Genomic DNA, 16801 nt, shown 5'->3' with positions numbered 1-16801 from the left:
TTGGTAACTTTGTTGTTCTTTTTTGGGTACAGAAGCTTTTTGATTGGAAAGAAATGTATATACCCAATAATTTTTTCTTTTTTTTGGTATTAAAGGGGCTGTTCAGAATGGTTGGCTTATTTGCATGTTAACTGCTGAGAATTTGTTGAAGCATTCAAATTTTGATTTGTTTCTGTAGGTGTTTAATATTGTAACCCTCTGTAGGTGTTTGATATTGTTTCACATAAATGGAGTCAATTGACAATGCGAATGCAAATTTGGAAGTCTTTTTGGTGTTGCATAATTACATTTCCATGTAAATTGAGTGTCATAGTCTGCTGGAAATTATAGGGAGGTTTTAGTTTGTTCCATACTTGCAAATCCATGGAAATCGAGTGTCATAGTCTGCTGAAAATGTAGGAAAGTGGTTAGCATCGCTAGGTTCCACCAGGACTTCGTCCTTTTAAAGTTTTAATGACCAAAACGTGTTCATGTGAATCGAATTGATAACCCATGAATGTCTGAAGTTGGTGAATCGTGATGTCAGATTCATGATTGTTACTGACATAGTACACAACTTTAATCAGCAAGTGGCTGAAGAACCCAAATTACATTAACTTTTTTTTTTTCCCTTTCAAAACGGCAGAGAATTAGGGAACTTTTTGACTCTCTGATTAACACTTTGATGTTCTCTGAATTATTTTATCAATTTGTTCCATCTTGCTACTAGTAAGAAAAGATAGTTTAGGCGTGGTCTTTTAGAATTGACGGGTTGAATCGAAAAGCGAACGGTCCAAAAGAGAGCCAATGTGAACAACTCCCAACCATATTCTATTTATAGGCGTGCTAACCAAATTACGATCCACTGGTAAATAAACTTTTGGGTGATTTATAAATTACATTTTTAAAATTTTGGAGCGATTAGATTTTACATTTTCAAGTTTTAAAATTTAAATTTTACTCTTGATGTTTATAGGCGTTTGGATTTTATACATTGATGTTTCAGAATTTAGATTTTAGCTCCTATATTTTAAAAGTGTTTGAATTTTACTCTCTAAAATTTAAGGGTATTTGGGCTTTAACTTCTAAAGTTTGGATGTGTAAAATTCAAATACACACAAACTTTAAGAGTGAAATTCAAATTCTAAAACGTTAGGATGTAAAATTTAAATTTTGAAATTTTAAGTTATAAAATACATTCACCCCAAGTGTTAAGAGTGCAATTTAAGATTTTCCTTAAAATTTTATATCAAATTTTACCCTTTTTAAGTTAAAAGTAGTTTTGGGCGTTTATTTGACCAGTATTATGTGAGGCGTTACAAATAGATTTCTCAAAGTCGGTTGGGCCATTTGGCATTTGCTTGAGCCACAAATGCTGGTTTTAGATGACGCCGCCCCTAGTACGTACAAATGGGGCAACTTGCTGAGATCATGTAAAAAAATTGATAACTTTTTTCATTATTATAAGTTTTCACTGATTCCACAACTAAAATCTTTTTGTTTTAACCGCTAACAATATGCCACATCGACCTCTTCAAAAAAAAAAAAAAACAATATGCCACATCGACGCTAAGAAGGTTACAATTTTTTTTTTTTTTTTCCTTTCTGTTTATAGACTTTTTCCATCGTCAAATTCTAATGTGAATGATCATTGGGCCATGTTGCAGACGTGAGTCCCATCTTACCAACCATAAATATGCTCCAATGGTTTAGTGGGACCCTCGGAAGACATGTGTCAAGCAGTTACATACTTTAGTCTTTTCTCCTTTTCTGACTGAAAACACTACCATCCCACAAAGAAACAGGCCCAGTTGGGGGTACTTATTAAAGTAGTTTAATTGTGATATCTGGTGAAAAAGTGATCATCCAACCGAATTGTTAGCTTAAGGGGGCCGATTGAACGGGCCTGATTGAATGAACGAACTCATCATCTTGAAGTAAGGGGTGTTAGTGTAACTCGATTGAGAGAATAACTCAATAACCCTAATGACTGAACAAAATTGTTGGGAGAAGAAGGGATCTCATGACATTGTATCAAGGGAATATTATCTCACAATATGTGTGGATTCCACATGAGTTTTATATACCATAAGAGAGTGGTTTAATGAACTATCTCCTAAAATATTTTTCCTTTGAAAATATAGAACCCCCATAAAAGAGAGAATACGATATTTAGAATACATGAGCTATATTCACAAGAATTAACAATTAGAGGCTAAGATTCACGCCATAATTAAGGAAATTCCTCTAATCTTGCTGTGTGACAAAATCTACATCCATTCCAATCACGATCCAGATAATGACTGAAATTAAAGAGCAACATGTGTAACCATTAAACATATAAACCACCCTATAAAAAAAAAAATATATATATATATATATAAAAATCACATGTACTATCCACTAGGGAGAGGTATGAAAAAATTGCTATTATTGCATACTCCTTTCTATGAAAGAAGTTACTAACTTAATCATTAGAATACTTAGACTGGCACCACCTAAGTCATTAATTTTTTGTTTTAGGCATTTATAAATCTTCCTTTTGAGCTTACCAACACCAGGTTAGATGTGTAGTTACTGATTCAACACCATCATTGATTAGGGATAGCAATTTTTGCCCGACCCGCGGGTACCTGGCCCGGCCCAACCCTAATGGGCTGGGTTTTACCCGGTTCGATTAGGAATAGGGTCGGGTATGGGTTTTAAAAAAAAAAACCCGAGACTATATATATATATATATATATATATATATATATATATATATAAATCACATGTACTATCCACTAGGGAGAGGTATGAAAAAATTGCTATTATTGCATGCTCCTTTCTATGAAAGAAGTTACTAACTTAATCATTAGAATACTTAGACTGGCACCACCTAAGTCATTAATTTTTTGTTTTAGGCATTTATAAATCTTCCTTTTGAGCTTACCAACACCAAGTTAGATGTGTAGTTACTGATTCAACACCATCATTGATTAGGGATAGCAATTTTTGCCTGACCCGCGGGTACTCGGTCCGGCCCGACCCTAATGGGCTGGGTTTTACCCGGTTCGATTAGGAATAGGGTCGGGTATGGGTTTAAAAAAAAAAAAACCCGAAGCGGGTCCGGGTTTTATAAAAAAAAAACCCGAGACCTGGCCCGTTTAAAAACCCGGTTTCCCTAAATTACAAAAATACCCTTTCTCTCTATATATAAACCTATCTAACCCTAATCCGTAATCCCTCATTTCATTTTCTTCAGCCTCCCTCCCTCTCCCTTGCCTCCCTCCCTCATCATTTTAGCCTCCCTTTCCCTCGCATCCCTCCCTTATCATTTCAGCCTCCCTCCCACATCTCATCCTCACCCTCACTCTCATTCACTTACCGACCCACCTTCACCCTCGTGGAGGAGCACGGATCTCGTGGTGGTCGTCGTTTGTCGTGGAGGTGCATGGATCTCGTGGTGGTCGCCGTTTGTCACGGAGGAGCACGGATCTTGTGAGGTCAGGCGAAGATTGCTGAAGCTACTGTATGAGTTCTTCATTTTTTTTGGGTTCATTTCCTCTTAATAGTTTTTGTTTTTGGGTATTTGATGTTTGAGGATTCATGTAAGGATCGGTCCATAATGGAGTTTTGTTTCCTCTATTTTTTATGTTTATTTATTATTTATTGTCTAAAAATCTCATTTCAATAAGACTGATGCTTCAATGTTGATTGATTTGTATTTGTGTTGATGTTGCTGTATTTGTGTTGCCGTGTATTTATGTTGCTGTTGATGTTTGTGTTTGTGCTTGTATTTTTTTATTTATTATTTAAATTAGTAAGATTAGTCGAATTGGGCCACGAATTAGGCGGTGCAGGCTTAATGTAGGCAAAAATAAATTTGGGCTTAATTTTTTTTTTGGTTGGGCCACGAATTGGGCCTAATCCCTCCGCGGGGCCTGTGGAACCCGGCTGGGGCGGGTCTGGGCCCCGGAAAAAAGCCCGGTACCCTAAACGGGCTGGGTCTGGGCCACGGATCTTGCCTCACGGGTCGGGTCCGGGTATGGAAAAACCCAGCCCGAACCCGACCCGTTGCCATTCCTATCATTGATTCTTAGTGTAGGGACAAGGGCCCAAAATTGTATATTGAGCCTTGGGCTTTGTCCGAGGATGTTGATTGGTCCGAGGACCGATAAACAGTAGTAAGAATGTTAAGTTCAGAATCCCATGAGTAAGATACAAATGGATAGACTAGGAAAGGTAGTCTGAGGAGGGTTATCTCCTTAGATAAGCAAAGCAAAGATTAAATATATGTCCTATCATTCAAGGTGACCTTTCAAGATGTTCTACTGATAGAGACGTGTATTATGAACGCACAAGAGGGATGGAAGCTTAGAAATATCTAAGGAAAAGCTACTGCCACCGCATTGAATATTCTGTAGCTAACTTTTTAGCTGCATTTATGTGGAGAAGATCTCTGAACAGTGCTGTCTTGACTATCTCAAATCATAAAGAGCTAGAGAGGATGTCCAATGGGACAAGCACTCAAGTAGTGACTTGAATGATCAACAAATAGAGGGGCAAGATCATTAAGAGGGAGATATATAATGTAAGAGACCCTTGGAGGGAGAGGGATCGAGAAATCAAGAGAGAAACATTGTAGCAATCAGGAACCAAACTTGTAATCAAACTTAAGAGTAATATACAGTAACTAGTCTCCTCGGACTCTGCTGAGGACATTTTTATTCAATTTAAACTTGTCTAGCTTCAAATTTTTGTCATCAAGACCTACTTTATTTTTTATTTGACTTACTAAAGCCCAATTTTCCAACACACTCTTTACAAATTCATTGTTTTGAGCTTTTTGGGCCTAGGTCCGTCCACCTCTTAGGCTAAGAACTCAAATCTAGTCCTTACACTTAGTATCAAGAAGGTATGCATTGAATTACATGACCTACTTTATGAGTTCTAATGGGTCAATGATACCTACATGACTCGTAGTTACTGATATAATTTTTAAAAAAAATCTTGTTGTGTCTACATAAACAAAAATAACCTATTTATTTTATCATTGACCCATTTGATATAGTTTGTAATTGTTTTAGCTCCCTTTTGTCTTGCCATATGGTGCCTTTTCTAAGATTGGACATTGTTTCATTTTAGGTTTCAAAATTGCTAGAGGCAAAAGAATTAGGGCAAAGTTTTCCTCTAGTGTTTTAATGGGACATATAGTGTGCATCTATTTTGTGATTCTTGACTAGTATACAAAAACATTGGACATAAACCAAGTTCAAATTCTACAATGACTTTTAAGTCCTCCCAAAGGTATGCTAATTTAAATAAAGGTTTTGATTACACAATTAGACATTGACCTTGATTCCATGTTTCAAAATGGTTTTTATTGTTTTAAATGTTTCACTTTAATCCTTATACTTTCAAGTTTGTGTCAAAAATATATTTGCCCTTAATTCTTGATTTGACTTTGAGTTGAGATTGTTCAATAAAATCACAGGGATTTTGATTATTCAAATACTTTGTTCGATTCTTTTATGCTCGTTTGGAGATAGAGAACATAAAAAATAGTTAACGAGTAGACCTTTTAGACACAAACTTAGAACAAGGACTAAAAGGAAACATAAGAAAAGATTAGAGGACTAAGTGTGTAATTAAATTTTAAATAAATAAAAATAAATTTATATGAAAATTGTATTATGCAAAATTGTAGAGGGGAGTTGACTGTACAACATCAAACTTAGTCTTGTCAATTAACAAGTTTCTGATTTTTTTTTTCTTCTAAAAAAGAAAAAAGAAAAAGAAAAAAAAGAAGTTTCTGACTTTTTATTATACTTTAGACTAAATGAATTGAAATGGATTGCAAGGCCCAATAATGAGTTAACAACTTTTAATTTTGCACCAATCACAACCCAAAGCCGAAGCCCAATTCTGGCTACTTCCTCTCTTTTAACTCTTTCATTCAAACTTACACGGCACACGCCACGCGTCCTGACCCTCCGACCTCCTCTACTACACTACACCCATCACCACTACCTCACTACTCAGTCTTCAGACAAGTGCTCATAGTTTTACAAATGTCTTCAGGTTCTACTTTCTATCAACATCTCTATTTTGCTTCTTTATTTTTATTATTTTGTTTATTTTAACTCCTAATCTCCTCTATTTCTGTTTTTTTTTTTCAACAATCCACAGTTCGTAGATTAATGGTGACCCCATCGTTGCCACGTAAGCACGGGCTCTCTCTCTGGTCTCCACAGTCTTCTTCGATCGGATTCAGAAGCTTCCGGAGAAGCTACGTGGCCGCCTCCTCGTCTGCTTTCGCTAACGAGAACCGAGAGTCAGTTTCTGATTCCATTTTTCTTTGTTTGTTTAACTTTGAATTTGAGGTAGAAATTGATGATGTTTCTCAATTTTTGGTTATTTTTTTGTTTTTTTGGGTTTTGGTGAAGGTTTGTGATCGTTGGAGGTGGCAATGCCGCAGGCTATGCGGCTCGGACTTTCGTCGAACGTGACATGGCCAATGGACGCCTCTGTATTGTGTCTAAAGAGGTCCATTTATTTATTTTTAGCTTTTGCAAATTTAGTTTGCTTGGTCACTAATCACTATGTGTAAAACTACCACATATCCAAAAAGCTTAAGCTGATAGGATCATAGGATCAGACTGAATTTAATCAGTGAGGGACTGGAAGCTAAGGTTATTGCAAATTAATCGTGCTACAGTTACTACAAAATTTTACTATGTGTCAACTTTTAAAATACAAAACAAAACAAAAATGATTACGAAGTTTATTTATTGCATTATTCATTTTCATTGTCATGTCAGTTTGTAAATTTTATGTACTAAAATTGGTTCTAGCTTTAATTGGCCAATGTGGGCTAGACTCCTTATTAAGTGGAGTTTATATCATGGAATTTTTAACTTTTAAATGGGAGGCAGTGTATGAATTTAGGATTAGTTGCTTTGATTCCATGTTAAATTATTGATTATTCCAAAAAATAGTGAATATTATCACTTAATTATTCTAGCACTAAATGCACAAAATTTTTTTGAACGAAACCCTTTTGATCTGACATTTACTATTTTTTTGAGGTTATAAGCATGTTGTTTTTGCAGGCGTATGCACCTTATGAGCGTCCGGCTTTGACTAAAGGTTACTTGTTTCCTCTAGATAAGAAGCCAGCACGCTTGCCTGTAAGAATGATTTACTTCATATTGCATTACTTAATGTAACTCAAAATTTGTGATTCAGAGTGTTTATTTGCTTTTAATTCTTACTATATAGGTTTAATTAGTGTGTTTATCATAGTAGTATTTTTGGACTTGAGGAGCTCAAATGGATGCATATTGGCAACTATTATAAAGATGTGATTTTATTTATTTATTTTTCTAATGGTGTTGGTAATGGTGGGAACTGTTCTACTTTATTAAATTTCATGTAGGGATTTCATACCTGTGTTGGATCTGGTGGGGAAAGGCAAACTCCTGATTGGTATATAGAGAAAGGAATAGAGGTATTCTTTACATTGAAACCCCTTTTCTTACATTATAATGTTTTCATTAAATTTGGATTGAAAAATAAAATGTATGCTTAACAGATAACGCTTACCTATGATTGTGAAAGTTTGGAAGATACACACCTTATTTGACAGAGCAATTATGATTGTTTTCTCATCTATCTTGAGGTGTATATTCATGATTGTTTTGTGAAATGGTATCTTTAATTTTGTCCTTTCCATCTTTTTGCGTAGATGTTTTATGAAGATCCAGTAACGGGTATTGATATTGAGAAGCAAACATTGACAACAAATTCAGGCAAGCAACTTAAATATGGATCACTTATAATAGCTACAGGATGCACAGCCTCGAGGTATGCTTGGCTTTTGAATTAGTAATTAATAAGAGCTTTTAGGTTACGCATACAAATGGATCAAGCAAAGCTGCATTCTTAGTTATCTATTTCAGATTTCCTGATAAAATTGGAGGAAACCTATCTGGTGTTCACTACGTCCGGGATGTTGCAGATGCTGATTCACTAATATCATCGTTGGTAATTTAATTTTTATCTGGTCGTTGTCAACTTGCTTTCACTTTTTTTTTTTTTGTTTTAATATGCTAAGGAATGAGCTTATGCTCCTTAAATCTTTGTACCAGCTGTATAAATATTGCGTGAGATTTTTGGGAAATTCCATTTCATCTCCATGGGTGTTTACATTCTGAGTTATAAGGAGGTTTGAATAAAATAGCTTTCTATTAAAAAGCATTATCACATTCGACTTTAATGTTTTATGCTATTCTATATTGAGCGGAATGGTGAATACAACTAGTATGTCATATACCATCTTTCTTTAGTGTTCTTAATTTTGTTAAGTTTTTAAAATGAAAATTAGAAATTCTACAAAATTTGCCAGAACAAAGTATACTTTTAAGCCTTTTAAATATTTTATTATCTCAAAAGCTGCCTACAACAATTACGTGGACCTAGAGGAGAGAATTATTCTGCTCTAGGAAATTCAGATGTCAGCTCTGTTTCTAGATTATATGTGAGCCATTGGGCTTTGACAAGCTATAATTTTGATAAATCAATTTCCAGAGACAATCTTGTGACCTGCATATTCTCAAGGATTGCCTAATAGATTGAAGCTTCCAATTCATTGTTTTAAATGAACTTCCCCTTTGAATTGTTAGGAGAAGGCAAGGAAGGTGGTTGTTGTTGGTGGTGGTTATATTGGCATGGAGATTGCTGCAGCAGCCGTTGGTTGGAAACTTGATACAACAGTATGTGTTCTGTTCAATCTGTTTCTTCTACAATAGTTGAATGGACTTAATTAATGAAAGTGAAGAATGTTGGAATTTTCACCACTTTTTTTCATCTCTATATTTGTTGGGGCATATTGTTGTTTGGTGTATATGAGACTGCTCGAATAGCCCCTGGCACCTCTAGTGCATTACACTGTTTTTCAGAAGTTTTATTCTCTCATTCATAGGATCCTTAATACATGATTAAACTATGCTCATGGCAATGTTGTTGTTGTTGTTATTTTATTTTTTTACTGTCTGGTACACATATCATAAAGCAGTTTTATATGTAAGCAACTTGTAACGATTTTCCTTAAACATGAATGGGAAAACTTGATGACATGATGCTTAAGAAGAACCTTTACTTTGTCCATCTTACTTATAATTCTGTAACCAGAATTATTTAAATTTCTCCCACCTATTTTTAAGCAAAGCAAAGGCTATTTACTCTTTTGACATGGAGATAACTAACACCTTTTTCTCATAAAAAATAAAGATCATATTTCCAGAGAAGCATCTCTTGCCAAGACTATTTACTCCTTCTCTATCCAAGAGATATGAAGAACTGTATCAAGAGAATGGCGTCAAATTCTTAAAGGTAGTCTCCCTCTCTCTCTCTCTCTCCTCCCCCCCCCCCCCCCCCCCCCCCCCCAACACACACACACACACACACACACACACACACATCATTTGTGTAAACTTGGTATCTGTTTTGCTAGCAAACAGCTTCATTTAATTATAGCCATACAGGCTGACTTTCTTAACTAGTTTAATTCTTCTCCAGGGTGCCTCCATAAAAAACTTAGAAGCAGGTTCTGGTGGACGCATAGCTGCTGTCAAACTTGAGGACGGATCTGCCATAGAAGCAGACACAGTAATGTTCTTCTGATGCTTGTGCATTATATTTAACACTTATTCATATATAGGGACAAGTTTTCTCTTCTTGCACCATATGTTTTATAATTTAATGAAACTGAAATTATGGTCTGCATGTTTGAACATAAGAAGGCAAGATGGAGAAGTTGATGATACAGCAAATGCTTTTCTCCTTTTGCAGGTAATTATTGGTATTGGAGCAAAACCTGCAGTTGGTCCCTTTGAAAGGCTAGGTTTAAACACTAATGTTGGTGGAATACAGGTGCGCTTGATTGGAAACTAATTTTAGGTACATAAAAATGAATGGAAGCTTTGGCTTGAAACTCTGGTAATATTTGGTTCCAACCTAGAGCCATTGAAATAAAATCCATGTTCTTTTCACAGATCTTGATAAGAAGTTTTTTGTAGTAACTTTGGCAGTTGGAATATTAAGCCTACTTTAGGGAGAGGGGAAAAATAAAATAAAATAAAATATCGTCAAGACTTGACATATATGTAATACCAAATCCCAGGTTGATGGTCAGTTCCGGACAAGTGCTCCTGGAATCTTTGCAATTGGAGATGTTGCAGCTTTCCCATTAAAGGTATGTTTTTCTCTATTAAGCAGCAGGATTCTTGCTTAATCTGAATGTACAAGTGGTTCACACTGAACAGATGTATGACCGTGTAGCACGAGTTGAACATGTTGATCATGCTCGTCGGTCAGCACAGCATTGCATTAAAGCATTACTAAGTGCCCAAACTCTCACGTATGCTAGACTTTCTTTTCTTCTAATTAATTTCTAGAGATGTTAACATGATTATCACTGTATTTGTCTCCGTTCTTAGTGATCCTACATGTTGATTTGCATCACTTCATGTCTTCCAGGTATGATTATCTTCCATATTTTTATTCAAGGGTATTTGAGTATGAAGGTAGCCCAAGAAAAGTGTGGTGGCAATTTTTTGGGGATAATGGTAAGAATCTTTAATGCTGTTTTAGTTTCATCAAATTTTAGATATTTTTTCTTATACTAGGCAATAATTGAGATGAGTTTTTTGAACAGTTGGAGAGACTATTGAAATTGGCAATTTTGATCCTAAGATAGCTACTTTCTGGGTAGATTCTGGTACTGTAATCTGTTTGAAACACTCTCTCTCTCTCTCTCTCTCTCTCTCTCTCTCTCTCCATTTGTACATGCATCTTTAATTTTTTTTCATTGAAATAAAATGATTAGTTTATTCTTGGCTCGCAGGTAAATTAAAAGGTGTTCTTCTTGAAAGTGGAAGTACCGAGGTAACTTTTTATTCCCCAACTTCTAAATACCATTTATGGCAGAGTAGCCCACAAACCAAAATATAGAAATATTGATTTAGCTGCCAAATTGAAGTAAGATAAATTTGTGGCATTTTTGTGAATCTTGAAAAATTTCAGAAAATTTTGGGATGTTAGAATCTATAGGTCACTAATGCTAAAAATTGATTCTTTCGTCACAAGATAACTTGTGGCCAATGAGTTTGCTTTCATAGGTCTCATGTCATAAGTCTTGGTTTGTTATTTATTAAATATTTTTAAAATATCATCAAACTATAATTGTAAAATATAAAATGTGGACATAGTCCTCACCTATTCCCAATCCCTAGAAGATCTCTCCATTATTGAAGGGGAGAGAAAGTACCTGGCTACAAAGGTCAGTGGTCATAGAAATCTTAATTCACATTGGTATGTAATGCATCTACTAGCGTATGTCTTCACATGTTTCCAGTTCCCAAAGTATGCTATAGCATTAGCAATTTTCAAAAGCATAAGCTTTACATCTTGGTCAGACTTAAAAAGTTAATTATTGCGAATGCAGAAGTGGTAAATCCTCATTAGTGTTGGGAATAATTTCAGTCCTGAATGCCATCGACACTAGATTTCATTTTTTCTTTAAATTGCTTTCAGATTTACTTATATAAAGCAGACTTTAGAGTTATCAAGCTATCCTTTTTGCATTAGGCTCAGTAGGCTAAAAAACTGACGCCTTGTTATGTTGTTTAAGGAATTTGAACTCCTGCCTAAACTTGCGAGGAGCCAGCCTTCTGTTGATAAAGCCAAGCTTCGGAATGCATCTTCAGTAGAGGAGGCCCTAAACATTGCTCGAACATCCTCACAAGTATAGTACACTACAGAATAGTGCAGAAGACATGTTAATCATCAACTAAGATCGCTTCATTTATGGATTTTTTAATTAATAATCTTCATTAGGACTTAGTAAGAGAAATAATAATAATGATGATGATGATGTTTCTTTGGGGATTATTTTTCCTCATTGTCATGTTCGATAACTTGAATATTTTATTGATCTTATTGATGTTCCTCTATCGTTTTATTGATCTTATTGAAAGTATGCAGAGAGAGAGTGATGCTTTTGTATATATAATCTTATGGCACAAATGTTGACATACGTACGTATGGCTTTTGGTTCTTATGTGAAGTCAACTGATGCTTGTGGTTATTTAATGATAAATGTAGCAGTCCATTGTTTCTTTACAAAATCCTTGGGCTTGGCTAACTAGTTTCTGTTTTTAATATCTTAGAAAAGGTTATCTTTAATATCTTAGAAGGGTTTTCGATGATAACAATATATGACTATTTAATATATAGGACAAAACTTAAGTACAGTACTTTTAGGTGTTGTTCCTTAGGTTCCTCTCTTCAGATTCAGTCATGTGGTTATTTAACTAAAAAAATACACTCACAACTCATTAGAAAAAATTCACATGGCAGAATCTTAAAAAGATAACTTAAGAAAAACCATTTAAGTACTGTACCTAAGTTTTGTTTTAATATATATCTTATTTGATGCCTTATAATGCCATGTTGTTTATTATCATTATTATTGTTATTAATACTTTGGTTGGAGAGAGGGTAACATACATATAACCTCGAACAATAGAACCCGATAATAATAATTTCATCGCAAACAGTCAAGCATAGTAATCTACTTCTGTTTCATGTTCTACATCATATTTTTATAATATGTTTTTATGAAGTTCCAAGATGGTAGAGGAATGGAAGCGATAACAAAAATAAATTTCTCTCCGTACTCCCACTAGTACTTTCTCCCCTTCACCTTTACCCTAACCTAGCAACCCTGTCTGCTTCACCCATCCTCCCTCTTCCACCCGCCTCCTCCTTCAACAACCATATCCTACATATCCTACAATATCCTCCCCACACAAAGCTACCATCTCCATCCCAGGTCCATCATGGAGGTCTTCGACCTTATATCACACACAGAAAAAGTTACCTGTGAAGAAGCCAGAATAGAGCTCCCTCCAAGCCAAGCTTCCACAACCTCACCAAACCTCATCCTCCTTGCCAAACTTATCACCAACAAAGACATAGGACTTACCTACGTCAAGGACGTGGCCTTTAAAGCATGGAACCCGATCTATCCTTTGGAGGTGAAATGCATAGATAAAAACATTTTCATGTTTTCATTCCATCACGAAGTAGACGCGCACAGAGCCTATCACAGATGACCATGGTCTTGCAAGGGTGGACACCTTATCCTCAAAAAATGGAGCCTGGATATCACCTGGCAAGAGGTTGACTTTTCCTCATCAACCTTATGGGTTCAAGTCCACGGCCTCCCTGCCTTGTGAAATATAGAGGACAACCTGAGAAGGATAGGCTCGCGGCTGGGAGAAGTTACAGAAGTGGATCTAGTTGGTGAACCAGGCGGTGCATGGAAAAAATTTCTAAGAATTCATGTAGACATCCCAATAGAGAAGCCACTTCTCCCAAGTTTCTTCCTCCCCCACCTAAATAATAGTGATTCATGGATTGGATTAAAATACGAGAAACTCACAGACATCTGCTGTAAGTGTGGGGTTATCGAACATGACAAAAGGTCGTACAAAGGCACCCTTTTCTAGCTCTACAACCCCAACGGTGCTAGATTCAAGGCTACCGGACCATGGCTCCAACCCGAACATGACAACTTACCACCTGGAGTTTTTGAGCACCCAATCCAATGTGGTCATAGCTTCACCCGAAAATCCACTGGAGAATAGCAGTAGCTCCGTACATGACACTATACTTGGGGTGGCACCACTAACAACGTACAATACACATCCAGGGCACAGTACCAGGCCACTACCTACACAGAATACGTGGCACCCCCACGACATTCCCACCTCCACTACATCAGTAAGTATGGATAATACTGCCCCAACGACACACACCTAAGCCAAGCTAGAAACAGTACTGGGGACAGTTGTACCCCACCATGTCTCATCCATCGGGACCAACTCCCAAGTGGGCCCTACAGTCAAAGTATCATCCTAAGGCCTCCAAAACCTAATTCGTCTAACCCCAGTGCAAGTGGACTTAGGGCCCATAGAAGAGCAGGCATCCCTTTCATTAGCCCACGACCCAAACAACCCAGTCAACACTCTTATCCCAATCCATCCACAATCTCCTAAAGACACCTCTAATCCTTAATTATCCAATCTCTTATATACCCCACACCTCTGAGTTCCATCGCCGCTGAAGCCAACTAAGAGCTCCCAACCCAGCACCTTACCCCACCACACGCAATACCACCCCCACCAAATCATTTGAAAAGGAAACTTACAGAAAAAGAACTCAGCTTCTTTGCCAAACTCTAAGAAAGGTAGCTAGTAGACTAGAGCCAGTATATTTCAACCTGGAGACCATTGCTCTTTTCCCACAATCGAGCTTGGAATATTTTATTCTTAAGGAAAGACAGAAAGCAGAAGATGAAGCTCATAATTGTAAGTCTTTCTATCATTTACTATCTGAAGTTTGTTCACGCCCTAATGCTAACCCCAATTCATCTACTTCTACGGCTGAGGAGGTAGGCCTTATTAAGCCCCCACCTACCCCATGAACTACTCGGTTGGAATTGTCGGGGCATCTGCAACACCTCGATAGTTTGAGCCTTAAAGGCTCAAATAAATGGGACTAGGCCCGATTTAATTTTCCTGTCTGAAACTAAAGCTACTATTAATAGAACAGAGTTTGTTAAAAGCTCCATCAAGTTTGATCATCTGTTAGCTGTTGAAGCAAGAGGTAAAGCAGGTGGGCTCTATGTTCTGTGGAAAGCCAGGCTATTTGTCAAGGAGGTAGAATACAACAAAAATCTCATTGCAGTCAAAATCAGTGACCTTGCCTACAAATGGCTCATGGTTGGCTTTTATGGCCCCTCGTACTTCTCAAAAAAGAAAAAAGTATAGGAGAATCTTCTGGCTCTGCTTGAATCCCATCAAGGACCTTAGATGTGTTTTGGAGATTTCAATCCCATTAAGGACCTTGAATCTCATTGCAATCAAAATTAGCGACCTTGCTTACAAATGGCTTATGGTTGGCTTTTACGGCCCCTCGTACTTCTTAAAAGAGAAAAAAGCATAGGAGAATCTTTTGGCTTTGCTTGAATCCCATCAAGGACCCTGGATGTGTTTTGGAGATTTCAACTTTGTGCTGAATGAAGATGAAGCCTTAGGAGGTAAAAAAGGCAGCTCCTCAACCAACTATCTCAAAGAAGTGATGTTTGAAGTTGGAGCCATTGATCTTGGATACTCTGATGTTAAATATACTTGGGCAAAGGGTAAATGGGGAATCATTCAGCCTTAGGAGGTAAAAAAGGCAGCTTCTCAACCAACTATCTCAAAGAAGTGATGTTCGAAGTCAGAGCCATTAATCTTGGATACTCTGGTGTTCAATATACTTCGGCAAAGGGCAAATGGGAAAATGCCACAATCAAGAGAAGATTGGATAGAGGAATAGCCAATATATCATAGAGGTTAGCATACCCGAAAGCAACAATGACCCACTCGGGTGCCATTAGCTCTGATCACGCTCCAATCGTACTTGACACAAACCCTTTATCCTACTTGCTCACTGACCATTTAGATTTGAGGCTACCTGGCTAAGGGATGACCATTGCTACTCGGTTATTGACAACACCTAGAATAAGGAACCTCGTGGCTTAGACTTCATCAAGTTATGCAAAAAACAAGCTGCCACCAGGGATGTGCTCAAGAAGTGGAATAAGGAAGTGTTCGGATGGTGCCAAGACAAGATTAATTCCGTGATCCAACACATCAATGCTATCCAGAAAGAGCCTCCTACAAACCATTAAGGGGATTTAAAAGCATCCCTTCAAGCTGAACTCTCAGAATGGCTCCTCTAGAGTGAAACTTTGTGGTGCCAAAAATCACGAGAGCTCTAGCTGAAGCTAGGAGACAAAAACACCAAATTCTTCCATCTTTCCACAATAATCAGAAGGAAAAGAAACAATATCGATGCGATACAGGATGATAATGGCTTATGGATCACTGAGGGCAACTCCATTAGAACCGCGTTCCTTAAGCACTTCAAGAACCTTTTTCAGCAAAGCAAGACTGACTTTCCCCCTTATCTCGAGCATCTTGTCCTCCCATGTATCACAGAAGATGAAAATTCTGAGCTCTGCAGAATTCCCACGACTAATGAGATTTCTTTTCAGCATGCAAGACCTCAAGTCCCTGGTCCGGACGGCTTCCCTGCTGTCTTCTATAAGCAGTGATGGCCTACCGTCAGCGACGCTGTTACCTGTGCAGTCACTTCCTTCTTCATTAGAGGGACCATGCTAAAGGAGGTAAAATGTTCTCTCATTGTCCTTATTCCCAAAATTTCTAGTCGTTCTACTGTAAATCATTTTAGGCCCAAAAGCCTTTGCAACGTGGCATACAAGATTATCTCTAAGTTGTTAGTGGTGAAGCTTAAACCTCATCTTGACAAAATTATCTCCCTGGCGCAATCCGCATTCATCCTCAATAAGTAGATAGCCGAGAATCAAGTCATTGTTCAAGAGATCCTTCACAGCTTCAAGTCTTGAAAACCCAAACCAGGTCTCATGGCTATTAAAATTGATCTCCAAAAGGCATAAGACAGGGTTAGTTGGAATTTCATTCACGCGGTCCTTTTCCACCTTGGTTTCAACGAGGTTTTCTCAAATTGAACTCTTAACTGCATAACCTCGATGTCATTTGAAGTACTAGTCAATAGGGGTAAATCTGAAAGCTTCAAGCCAAACAAAGGGCTTAGGCAAGGAGACCCGCTCTCCTCCTATCTTTTCATTTTGGGGTAAGAAATACTCTTTAGAATGTTGGACCGGGAGCTGAAGCGAAAAAGCATC

General features: G+C 37.2%; 1 protein-coding gene across 1 annotated transcript; it reads left to right on the top strand.

Annotated features, from left to right (window-relative positions):
- Nucleotides 1-5910: 5910 nt before the first annotated feature.
- Nucleotides 5911-12121, top strand: LOC111997187 (monodehydroascorbate reductase, chloroplastic/mitochondrial). The gene is made up of 17 exons (XM_024029250.2): nucleotides 5911-6042; nucleotides 6151-6295; nucleotides 6408-6507; nucleotides 7074-7151; nucleotides 7400-7471; nucleotides 7709-7827; nucleotides 7923-8007; nucleotides 8646-8735; nucleotides 9253-9354; nucleotides 9541-9630; nucleotides 9814-9894; nucleotides 10145-10216; nucleotides 10287-10381; nucleotides 10501-10589; nucleotides 10679-10741; nucleotides 10868-10908; nucleotides 11654-12121. Exons 1-17 carry the CDS (start codon nucleotides 6033-6035, stop codon nucleotides 11771-11773), a joined length of 1452 nt encoding a protein of 483 aa, XP_023885018.2. The 5' UTR covers nucleotides 5911-6032; the 3' UTR covers nucleotides 11774-12121.
- The last annotated feature ends 4680 nt before the right edge of the window (nucleotides 12122-16801 follow it).

Source organism: Quercus suber, unplaced genomic scaffold (genome assembly GCF_002906115.3).
Source record: "Quercus suber isolate HL8 unplaced genomic scaffold, Cork oak 2.0 scaffold_298, whole genome shotgun sequence".
Taxonomy (NCBI): domain Eukaryota; kingdom Viridiplantae; phylum Streptophyta; class Magnoliopsida; order Fagales; family Fagaceae; genus Quercus; species Quercus suber.
The sequence above is the reverse complement of the archived record's forward strand: the minus strand, read 5'-3'. Positions and strand labels throughout refer to the sequence as shown.

Bases quoted from the DNA above. Each gene is read 5' to 3' on its own strand.
- LOC111997187 (XM_024029250.2), top strand. The intron at 7,472-7,708 runs GTATTCTTTACA...CTTTTTGCGTAG, and splicing joins ATATAGAGAAAGGAATAGAG to ATGTTTTATGAAGATCCAGT. The intron at 10,217-10,286 runs GTATGTTTTTCT...CACACTGAACAG, and splicing joins TTGCAGCTTTCCCATTAAAG to ATGTATGACCGTGTAGCACG.